Source organism: Alosa pseudoharengus, unplaced genomic scaffold (genome assembly GCF_046254945.1).
Source record: "Alosa pseudoharengus isolate Yale_2024_CS ecotype anadromous, Long Island Sound unplaced genomic scaffold, YU_APseudo_1.1 YU_APseudo_1.1_scf_18, whole genome shotgun sequence".
Taxonomy (NCBI): Eukaryota; Metazoa; Chordata; class Actinopteri; order Clupeiformes; family Clupeidae; genus Alosa; species Alosa pseudoharengus.
In genome coordinates this window covers 24,577,354-24,589,521 of record NW_027468650.1, presented here as the reverse complement: position 1 = coordinate 24,589,521, position 12,168 = coordinate 24,577,354, and the positions used below count along the sequence as shown (strand labels likewise).

At 47.9% G+C, this 12,168-nt stretch overlaps 1 protein-coding gene across 7 annotated transcripts in view; it reads left to right on the top strand.

Annotated features, from left to right (window-relative positions):
• Nucleotides 1–732: 732 nt before the first annotated feature.
• scrib (scribble planar cell polarity protein) overlaps nt 733–12,168 on the top strand; it is an 82,914-nt gene continuing 71,478 nt past the window's right edge. For 2 of the 7 annotated variants that reach the window (XM_076290695.1, XM_076290696.1), the window contains exon 1: nt 744–2,193. In XM_076290695.1, the coding sequence (XP_076146810.1) occupies nt 2,035–2,193 (159 nt within the window). In that variant the 5' untranslated portion in view covers nt 744–2,034. Of the gene's footprint in view, nt 2,194–12,168 lie in introns of all 7 variants that reach the window. The other 5 variants (XM_076290701.1, XM_076290699.1, XM_076290700.1 and 2 more) reach the window with 5 other exon arrangements.

Below are 12,168 nucleotides of genomic sequence, written 5' to 3'. Positions count from 1 at the left end.
TCTACATTGTGTGTATGTTATCATATGTTGATTATGATTATTTGCTGAAACTGAGTAAAATAAGGCTGGCATATTTGAATTGCTTATATTAGGCAGCTCAAATTATTTCAGTGGCACTTCCACTTCAGTTACAATGTCCCTTTGAATCGCAGTTTCCTGGTTGGCACTTTCAAGTCTGGCTTTGCATTGTAGCCTCTCCAGTTAATATTGCCAAGTAGCTGTAATGTATCCAAAGAATCGTTTTGATTTTTGGAAACGTTACTCCAGTAGTGTTGAAAAAAAGATTGCCATTCAAATAAATGTGTTGTTCCTGACTTTGCAACTCTGCGAAAGAAACACTTGTCTTGACTTATGACTTTGTGTCATACCATTTCAGTGGAACAACATATTACATTCATAAAGATAGGGATGTCTGGTTTGCTCCTAATTGTAATCATGATGGGTTACTATAAGATTGGGAACTACACCTTAGATTTATTGTTACGTGGACCTCTTATACATACATCATACATCGTACATACATCTTATACTTTTTGTAAACACTTAACATTTAAATCTGACAATATATTTTCTTGCATGGGGTTCTGTTCTCGGAAATTTCCTGTACAAACGCACAGAGGCGTTCTTCTCTAACGATGGTTTTGTCAGGAAGCAACCCGCCAAACCCTTTGAGGGCGCTGTCACGTGAAGGGCGAAGACGCCATTGTACGTGCGAGTAAGGGCGGTTGGTTGGCCGACGAGACGGCGATAGATCCACAAGCCAAGCGAGTCACAATAATAAAGGCGGAGTTGGCAGGGGCAGTCTGAACTCGACAACAGCACACATCAACTCGGCTTCCACAGGCAGGCAACTCACCGGCGGATTACACTACATTTGTTTAGTTACCAGAGGTGTAACAATGGAATGTTGACCAGCTATATGAGTAAAACTAAAACGGAGAAATTACTCGTACATTGCGCACGTCACCGCGGACTTTGCGTACGAGACGGGCAACGGAGAGCTACAAAGCCGGCTGTGCCGTATGGTTGAGAGCAGCCCAGCCCCCAACGAGTCGGAGTGGCCTGCTCAAAGCAGAGAGGGAAAGCTAACTTAGCTGATGCATTAACTTGCCCTGTTGCTGCATCTTACTGTTCGGTTTAGGTTTTACCTTGACATCTTCTTTTAAAAGGGATTTTAACGCACTATGTCGTAAAAAGTTGGACTGTTGTTTCATTTGGCTTATAGCCTTTTAAGAGACATCTGCAGGTTATTTTGTGTTGGATAACGTTCGCGTACAGCGTTGATAATAACACTGCTAGCCGGGTAGCTAGCAAGGTAGCTAACGCTATAGCTACGTCGTTTCAAATTAGCTAGATTGCCTCAAAGCTGTGCACTACTTTTAGAGCAACAGCAGGTTAAACATTTAATTCCAAAACGCAGACACATGATTCTGTTGATGACGAATGATACTGGTCATTGTACGCGTTAGTAGACAGCTGGTGAATGCGCTTTTGTGAATTTGCCATATACCTCGCTTGTCTTTCCATTCTCGTCAGTTTAACATTAGGGTTTTGCTGTTGTAACGTGAAAACCCTGGTGTAAGGATTTTAAGGCGATATTTTGATCTTTGTGTAACTGTTAGTCAATTTAACCGATGCTGTGAAATGCATCTGTATACTTGTGCAAGGTCTGTGTACTTTACAAGATCTTCGTCGCATTTTAACAAGCTGGTTAACTTACTATCCAAGAGGGAGTTGATCTGATTGCTCGCTTTTTGCGCTGCAGCATTTGAGCGCATTGAAGTTTCTGGGAGTAAGAACTGGAATCAAAAAAATAATTGAAGTTTAAGTGGAGTTGTGTTTCGTTTAGATTGGTCATCTGTTTGTCTGTGTGGGGCTAAGGGCTGTATTGGGACTCTTGCTTCCTCCCTAAACCAGCCGTGCTCCTCTGCGAGATCTTCTTTACTTTCGCCCTGATCTCTGCTCTATTCCGGCTCCTCTCCGATGTGGAGTGCCTGAGTTTCACCGGCAACCTTTCTCCCCCGGAGGCCGGACATGCTGAAGTGTATTCCACTGTGGCGCTGTAACCGCCACGTCGAGTCGGTGGACAAGCGGCACTGCTCCTTGCAAACTGTCCCCGATGAGATCTACCGCTACAGTCGAACCCTAGAGGAGCTGCTTTTGGACGCCAACCAGCTTAAGGAGCTACCCAAGGTAAGTCCCTGCTTCTTTCGCTGTATATCTTTGAATGGGGGACATTGAAATACCTTTGTGGGGTGGTGTTTGAATTTTACTGTGAATATACTCTGAACGGCGTTCTTATGTGAGTAGTCTAGTCGTGGGTCTGCAGAGGAAATCTGGAGCTGAGCACACCGTAGCCAGTTTCCCTCGCCTAGAGAAGTCCTGCCTGGAATGGTGTTCACACCTCCTCCCACTCTCGCATGGTGACAAAAGCCCACTGCAGCGGCAAGTCCTCTGTGTATTTATAGGAGATGGGGGGGATTTGGGTTCGGCCTGCTCCCCACTGTAGTCTTTTGCCTTTGTTTTAATGCCTTTCATTATTGAGCGGGCACTCTCCCCATGTTTCTTGGGCTCATGCATACGCTTAATAGCGTTCCAGGGATTCGGTAATTGTCACCATAGTGTTGTGCTGCTGCCATTGTGGTTTGTGGCAGGACAAGAAAGATATGATGCCAAGGAGTAATTGTGATTGTGTCTGTGTGCGTGCGTGCGTGCGCGCGCAACGTGTTGAGAGCCCTCACTGATATAAGCTATGAAACATCTGTATTCTGAAAGGGCAAAACTGTCCCGAGCATGGTAGCACCCATATAGATACTGCTCACTGTGTTGTTTCTCGATTTATTGCACGCTCTAACAGTTGGAGCCACTGGATCTCTGTCCTGTTCTGACAGCATTTGACATATAGCTTGATGGATATGCTGGATATAGGTGAAGTGAATGCAAACGTAAAGAAAGGTTGCAGATGAATGTCCTTACATAGATTATGTTCATATCCTGTTGTGGAATCAGTGGAGTTTGCCAGAGGTTAGCAGTGAAGCAAATGGGGTTTAAGGAGTGAAGAAGAGTGCCCATTACACAGAAGCTGATGTGAATGTCTTCGCCAGCAGAAGAGAGTGTGCATTGTGCTTACACTTTAAAAGCTTTGCTCCTTGGCTTTTCATTTGCGCTCTCCAGTGAGGGAGTTAATTTGCCTGTGTGTGTGTGTTGTGTGTGTTGGGAGAACAGTAGTGCTGAGTTAGCGGCATGGCATTGTTTATGATCACACTCTGTAGTACAGTGTAGGGACAGAGAAAACACAGGGTGGGGGATGAGGGAGAGAGAGAGAGGGAGAGAGAGAAACAGAGAGAGCGGACAAGAATATGCAGATTGCCATTAGGTAACATTTGTCTGCAACCTGTCTTCACTGAATCTCTGAATGCATGTGATGCAACTGCTCCTCACATGACTTAGGCTACTACACTTGTCCACTAATGACTCTATCGGCCAAGAGCCTCTGGGGCTGGGCTTGTGACCTTCCCTCTGCTAGGGAGGATCCACTGTGATGCAGTAGCCTCTCAAGGCCACTAATTTGCCCAGACAGAGGCCCCTTTCTCCATATCCCCCTTCTTGGCAGTGCCAGACCCCCACCCTCCTCCAGCGGCTGGATGCAAACGAGGGCTGACAGGGTCTTTGCTGTGTCGAGAGTGCCCTGTGCTGCATGCAGACAGCCGGCATATGGTCTCCAGTTGGTCCTGCGGCATGCTGGGAGCTCGGCATGGCTGGGCTTGACCGTGTGAGCACGGAGTACCACTCGTGTGGTGGTGCAATACTCTTACATCCGATGCCCGTTGTCATTGCACTTGTTTAGATTGTGTGGAGACACGGCTGAGTTCACACTGGGAAAAGGGCAGTTTACTTTATGTTAAGTAACCCTAAAAGGTGAAAAGTCTTTCTGAGATATTTTGACTCCCTGGGCATAGGACAGTGTGGCCGGGCTGAGTAGCTAGCTGGTCATCGGGGGTGACATATGGCACAGCTCGAGGTGTTGGAGGGACCGTGCTAAGCAGCTTACCCCACCTTCACCCCTCATGAGAGCTGTGCCTGAATAGATGGTGTTTTGTTTTTTGTTTGTTCTTTTGTTTGTTGTTCAAATGCCTCAAATGAGATTACATGGAAAGCACCCCCAGTATGGATTTATCCAAATTTGGGTGTTGGCCAGCTTAAATCTCAGCCATGTGCATTTCACTTGGACATTTCCAAGAGACAGTAGGCTAGCATTCAGAACAGACTAGGGTGACTTCTCTCTGATGTCCACAACCCCATGAAGAGGAAAAGTAAGGATGTCCTCCTCACCCAGTTTTTCAGCTTTCTAAGAGAAGCAGAGGGTAGCGGATGACCGCCCATGTGTGGGAGGTGAAGAGTTGAAGAGAGGGAGGTGGGTGATTTGTGCAGAGATGACCACTGGAGCGTAGGGCTTAGCCAACCACACTGCCAGACCCTCCGCTGTGAAGAACAGCCTCTTTCAGGCTCCAGGTCTCTTGCATGGCCAAGAAGCACTCATGTGTGCTCTCAGGGTGGTGTTTCCGGCCAGCCGGCCATCCCAGTGTCCTGTTGAAATACCCATTGTGTGAGTGTGTGTGAATGAGTTTTTTTTTCCCTTTCTTTCTAATTTTCATTTTATTGAGTGAAATTTGAACTGGACGATTTGCCCTCCTCAAGTTGCTGTAGCCTTCAGCTACCACAGCAACCGTCTGCAGCATCCACTCCGTCGCCCGTGGTCACCAGTCCGTCGAGTAGTGGTCACAGTGGGATTTTCGAGTTCGAGTGGCCGGCGGGCGCATCTCTCTGGGAGCAGGTGTGGCCACGGTGGTCTTCGGGCGGCCTGAGCAGATGGAGCTTTAGGCGCCCGGAGTCTTACGAAGTTCACCCTGGATCCATCCCCACCACCAGCCTCCCCGTCCACCTGGCCTCTCTGAAGATTAAGTCAGCCATTGTTAGTAGGAGCTGGACTCCTGGTGCATGCATGGTTTGCAGAGCAGCTGGTTATCGCCGCGGAGAAGCACTCTGACTGACCTGGGCTTTTGGGAAGTTTGGTGAAAAAAAAAAAAAGTACAAGCGTGACCCATAAACAGAAATTAAGGTCATGTAGCACAAAAAAAAGGCACGCTGAGTAAACATGGTAAACAGCACCGCCCCTCAGGGAAATGAGCTTGTGGCAAGCTCAGGACCGAGATCGGGACTCAGCTCTGTCGAGTTAGACGCTTCTCTTCCAACGTATCAGAGAGGAGTGAGCAGGAATTCCCCCTCAGTGTCTCTGCCTCACTCACACACACACACACACACACACACTCATTACGCAATGCTCTAATCTGCAGCTCTCTTTAATGCTCCTTTTGTGTAGTCGCTCAGCGCACCAGCTCCTCTGAGGACTCTCTGGCTTTGCCATGGCGACGGCAAAGAGGGACGGGGGGGGGGGGGGGGGGGTGGCTGGCTAACTGAAAGGTATTAGCCCCGCCTTTTTATTGGCCTGCTGCCATGGTTACCGTCCGCTCTGGAATCACAGATCTAGGATCTGTTTGTCCCCACAGCTTTCGTAAAGCTCACTATTTCCAACAGGATCTGAAACCCTTCTGTGTCCCGTGGTAATGGAGTACTGTCCCTGTTTTCCCTTTAACTATGTCGTAAAAGGAAGTTGCCATGTTAGACTGTATGCTCAATAAATGATTGGCCGTGAGGATGTCACACTGGAGTGGATGGATGCCTAAAACTTCCCACTGGAACAGTCGGCTCAGATGCTGCCAACCTGGAGGATGGATTTGCAATCCTCTGCTTTTAGGGGCAAGAGGAGGAGACAAGGAGTGAGGAAAATTGGGGGGGGGGGGGTAGGGGTGGAGAAGAAAGATCTGATGGGAAAACCATGTAAATGGACCATGTTCTTTTTTCAGTTCTTCTGAAGAATTAAAAAAAAAAGTCCCTGGGAACTCCAGCTAAACATAGTCAGAGAGAGAGGCTATGAGGCGGAGAGAAAGGTGGTGTTGGGGTGGGCAGTCGTGAGGAGGAGAGGAGAGGCTCGTAAGGGCTTTGACTGACGAGGCTTTGGTCTGGTGACAAGTTACATAGTGGCCCATTCAGTGGCCTGACGGCCCCTCCGGCAAACCACACGGATTAGATGTCAGGGCTGGCTGTCCGGCCCTTTTGTTTGCTCTGTGTGTTCTGTGTTCCGCAGTCCGTGCTGGCCTTGGCCCTGGAACCACACGGGGAGGAGGCCCAGAGGGCCCGCGAGCAGAGGGAGCCACTCATGTGGATGTAAACAACTGCAGCACTGTGTGTGTGTGTTTGTGTTTGTGTGTGCGAGTTGGGAAAGGGGTGCTGAAGTCCGCCGTTCGTTTTTTCTGATCACACTGAATGCCAAGGTCGCCTGTGTCTGCTTAAACTAACAAAGTTGTTGTACCGTGTTTGCATTAGGGCCTGCTATGCTTACACAGAGCAGGATGGACTCTGTATGAGTGCTGCCATGATGACAGTAGAAGACTTGAACAGTCACTTGTGGTCCCCAGTGCTTCATCTCAAGATGAACTCCCATGCCAGGCTCATGTTTATTCAAAGACCTAGAATATCTGAAAAAAAAAAAAAAAACAATCAGACAAACATTGGCTCCTAGATCCCATATTACCTCCCTGAACATTCTGAAATGGATCTGAAGTTTTCAGTCCTCAAACAGCTGTAGTGCCTCTCTAAAGATTTTTCAGGCCCCCTGTGCCTTGGTTTTTCAGTAATAGCCTAGATGTGCAACTGTGACAAACTGGGTGTCATAACATTGTGAACAGCAGATCAACATAAAGGATGAAGGCGTGTCCCGCTGTCTGCTGTCCGCAGAACAGGTTCCTGAGCCAGCACCCCACCCTACTAAGTGTCCTCTCCCCGGATCAAGTGTCCTGCAAACGCACACACACACGCACACACACGCTTAGTCATTCTCACCTGAGCCCTCAATTATTTACTCTCGTTGTTGCAAGTTCAGCATATTTCAGATTTGGAATTTGCTGAAGTCTTTGCTGATGAGGTTGAGAGCAGTCTAACTAATAGATGAGCACTCCAGTGAGGGTGAGACTGTGAGCCCTCGGCACTCGGATGAACTGACCCTGACATTAGATGAGCGGAAGTAAATCTACATCAGATGTTTTCACCATATGGCCATGGCATCAAAACATGCTGCAGTGCATAGCGGCAAGAGGCTACATCAGCAGCAGCACAGACAGCTCTGCCCTCGGCCATCTAGAGTGAAGAGGCATATCTCAGGTGTGTGTGTGTGTGTGTGTTTGTGTGGAGGAGAGGGAGATGAGGAGATTTATGCCAGACAGTTGACCTGTGAGTCACACACACACTTACGGAGTTGTGGCTCGAGGGAGGGTGTGTCACTGATGACCGCCCCAGACTGTCGCCCCACTGCTACCCAAATCATGCATCATATACACACAAACACACCACAAAGCACTGCAAATCAGGCCAGCAGAGTCTGAGATTTTGTGTGTGTGTGTGTGCGTGCGTGCGCGCGCATTCATGGGTTTGAGGAAAATGGGTCATTTCCCTTCTAAGTCATATTTTGTATGCATACTTTTTTTCCTCCTTACCCTTTAATTAACAGCTTATTACTGTGTTTGACTACACACACACAGCTACATTACACACACATGTGTGCATGTACACACACAGCCAACAGACCCTCCCCAGCATCCAAACGCCTGGGGGGAGATTAGCAGTCCACTCGTCTGTGAAAACACACACACACACACACACACACACACACACACACCTACACACCTACCCCCTCCCTCCCTTCCTCCCTGCCCTCTGATGCATTATCCATGGCATCTGACACAAGTGTTTCCTGCAGGGGCCCTCTGTGCTCGGTGCCTGTCAGTGTGCACCGGAGAGAGTTCATGGAAGGTGTTGAGTGAGGATGTATACATCAATTCAGTTGTATATGCTTGTATGTTTAAGTCCATGATGGCTTCATATAGGCTAGAGTTAAATTTGAAACCTCGAAATACAATGCGCAATGTGTCTTTTCTGACCCCAAATGTATCACGGGAACACAAGACACAACATGAATGACCCTATATGCAACCCATCGGCCATATCAATGTCAAGCTTAGTGCCATTTTACCTAAAATAAATGTTTGATCAAATAAAGGAGGATCTTCCTTCTTTCCTTTCCCCCTCCTCTCTGTATAATCGGTCCCCCTGCTCCTCTTTGTGTGTGCGCGTGTGTGTTTGTGTGTGTGTGTGTGTGTGTGTGTGTGTGTGCGTGCGTGTGTGTGTGCACGTGTGTGTTTGTGTGTGTGTGTGCGTGTGCGTGCGCGTGCGCGTGTGTGCGTGCGCGCGAGCGCTGCTGCAGTAAAGCAGACTTCTCAGGACTGTGCCAGCCTTGCTGATAAATCACCTTTGCCACTGTACACTCTGCGGTAAAAGCCACACTCACTTCTACTGTCTCTCTCACACGCATTATTTCTCTCTTCCCCCCAGTTTCATACAGCCTGCTTCCACCATCATGGTCACATCTCTTCACCATGTGATCTCCTCTCTCTTTCTCTCTCTCTGTTTCTTTCTCTCTCTGCCTCTGTCTATCTCTGCCTCTCTCTCTTCTTCCCTCCTATCCCTCCCTTTTTCTCTCCCTGAATGAGTAGCCTACTGCTACTACTAAAGGCAAATGCACACCTAGCTGACTTCAAAGCACACACTGCCTGTGTGGGCAGAAAGAAGTTGCACTCCGTAATACAGCAATGACTGCCCACCGTCCACTGGCACATTGGCTGCATTCTGCATGGATTCTGCGTACGGATAAGATGTGCAGATAAACAAAACGTAAACAAAGCAGAGCCAGCTTACGATTTCCACACGACTCTTGCTCATTAAAGAACGATAAAATCAAGTTGCAATTGACAAAACTGACAAAAATCATTTAATTTTTTTGTGTTTTCTGAAAAATCTGAAGGGGGAAAAAAATGACATGGCACTATTTTAGGAAGCTGACGAAATGACACTGGCATTGTCAGTCCTGGGTCTTTTGGTTGTGGAAGTGAGGAAAAAGCTGAGGAGAAAAGCGGTGAAGGTGTGTTGTTAGATCCAGTCATCTAGTGATAAAACGCTAGCTACCAGGATTGCCTGTCATTACGGGAATCTCTGATGATTACATGCTTAATGATATACATACGTGCTTCTTAGCAGCAATAGGCAAGTTAAGGGACCAGCTAGAGCAACATGTTGATTCGGCCGTAAACTAGTCGGTGTTGGCGGAGCTGCACACCGATTGAAGCTACTGATGCTCATCGACTGACCAGACGTTATCAGACGTCCGACTGTCGGCTTGGTCTGCAGTCCGTATTAGAGTGGCCTGTGCCTGGCTTTGAGTGTGGTGTGTTTGACTGCATATAGACCTATTGCCACACCAGCTCAACACAAACATCCATTTGATATAACGCTTCATCAGTGCCGTTCTGATGGTTTTATCAGTTTTAATTGGAGCATGGCTGCATTCTTAAATTGGATTGGTTAAATTAATAGATTGTGACGGTATTGTTTTTCTTTTTCTTTTCTAGCACTGGTTCTTTCTTTTTCTTTTCTAGCACTTCTTGGAGTTTAGAGGATATCCTAAACTAATCAGTGGCTTTACAGTGAGGATCTACACACTGTGTGTGCATACAATAATATGATGTTTCAGAATGTTATGCTGTTACAAGCCTTGGCTGAAGAGGGAAAGACTAGGCTATGTGTGTGTGTGTGTGATTGCTGCAATTTGAGCTATCCGGTTCTCCTGTGTGTATGTGTGTGTGTTGAGAGTAGGGGAGATTGAGAGGCTTTTAATTAAGCAGTGCGGCAGAACCCAGAGTCTTGCTTCCTTTTGTGTGAGGCAATGACCAGCTGGCCCCTACATCCTGCCCCACTCCCTATACACATACCCTCAACACACACACACACACACACACACACACACACGGAGCATAGAGAGGTTTATTCCGGAGATGGATTAGCACAAGCCCCCCCTCTTGCCCCTCCAGTGGGAAATGATTCCTGTGGTCTCGCAACAATGCTCTGTGCTCACTCACATGCACACATGCGCGCACACACACACACACACACACACACACACACACACACACACACACACACACACTCTACAGCCCAGTATCCTACAGACACAGTACACGTATACACTCACAATGAGACTGATCCCATAGATAGGCACACAGTGGGTCAAAGTTAAACTGACACCGACACTTTTCATGATACTGATCCATCCTACGCATGAATTACCCACACAAGTGTTTTCAGAAGAAGGAGAGGAGGGGGGTGTGGCTTCACTGGTAGAGTGTTCCACAGAACTATTGAGTGTTATGATTGTTCCAACACGTCAGCAGTCGTCTAGTAGTGGTCCACTTGGCATGACTAGGATGGTGAGGGACTGTCATTGATCGGATTTATTTGTCTGTCTGTATCTTAAATCTGCAAGGCTTTTAATGTCTGTCTGTCTGTCTGTCTGTTTTTCTGTCGAGCTTGCACCCGCCCTCACATTTTTAATGTGTCTGTCTGTCTGTCTGTCTGTCGAGCTTGCACCCGCCCTCTCACACTTTTAATCTGTCTGTCTCTGTCTGTCGGTCTGTCTGTCTGTCAAGCGTGCTCCCCCCTCACACTTTTAATGTTTATTATTATGACCTGTGGCTGCACCCGCTAAGTAAAATGTCAGGACTTGAGTCCACATAAATACAGATGGCCTTTACCTCGGAGACACTCCCTAAACACAGGCGCACAAACACTCAGGCCTGCCAGAGTTCAACTGTCCCAATGCCATTCAGCCTTTACACAACATCCACCTACCTCCCTCTGAACTGTAATGTGCCCCTGTGTGTTGACTTTCACATAAATCCTACAGCTTCTAAATGGCTCCTGCTCTTATCACTGCACATTAGCGGGAACGCAGGCCCATTAAGTTACAATGGGTCGGGCCTGCATGGCAGACCTAAATAATCGATCCCAGACAGATGGCTGAGACCTGAGCTATCAAATTTGATTCAGTTGTGCAGCTGTGCTTAGTGATATGTGGTTGGACAGTTGGCCTGAAAAAGGTGATAGGATGAGTTGCCAGTGGAGAGTCGTTGAAACAGCCAGAGATGTACATTTTGAGCTTTTTTTTTCGTGTGTGTGTGTGTGTGTGTGTGAGATTCATCTCACCAGAAGCAGTATCTGACTAGCGTTAGGCATGAGGCCTCACACACCGCACTCTGATTTCCCATCTCCATGCAGCTCCTCGTTTCCATGGCCACAGGGCGCCAGGTCCAGCCCACGAGAGCGCTCCGCCGTCGCTAAGTGGGCCGGAGGCGGCGCAGGCAGTTGGCCGCTCCTCTGTGGGCTCGCGGGCGGCAGGCGCGAGGGAAGCGGTTTCTCTTGCGGTGTAGGCGGAGCTGTGACTCGCGTGGAAGGGTCACTGCAATCTGCTTGTGTGAGCAGATTGCAGTGTTCTCGACCAGGGAGTAACTCATTACTTCGCTAACGAATATGCAATCCATCCCTATGCAATGAATCCCTACACACACGCAAACACGCGCATGCATATGCATGGAGTAGAAGAAAGGTTCATAAAACCAACAAATCCATAAATCGATGCAGTGTGAGCCATTTATCATTGATGCTGTTTGATGGCCCAGGAGCTCTCCAGCTTTGCGAGGCCTGTTTGATGGCTTATCCTTCAGAAAGGATGCCTGGCTTAGAAGTGTGTCTGTGTGTGAGATGCTGAGATTGAGACGGGAGACCTCCACACGACTTTAATGTCAGCTTGAAGCCGGCCAGCACCTCCCATCCCTCTTTGAATTGAGCATCAATGTCTGATGATAAAACAGTTTGGCGGTTGAAAGTGTGTGTGTGTGTGTGTGAAATGAAAGAAATATCCCATGCTGCTGTTAAGTAGTTGCCATCCCTGTTACGTGTTTATGTGGGTGAGAAGGTCACATGCACAATTAAAGGTCACGGCACTTCCTGTTTAGAGTTTTCTGGTGGAACATACACACACACACAGTGGGAGACGGAGGGAGCGGCAAGACAGGTGTTGACGTGGGAGAGTTCCCTCTGTCAACTGGACTTTATTGCTCACTTGAATCCTATGTACTGCATGCATAAGCACTCTCACACACAAAC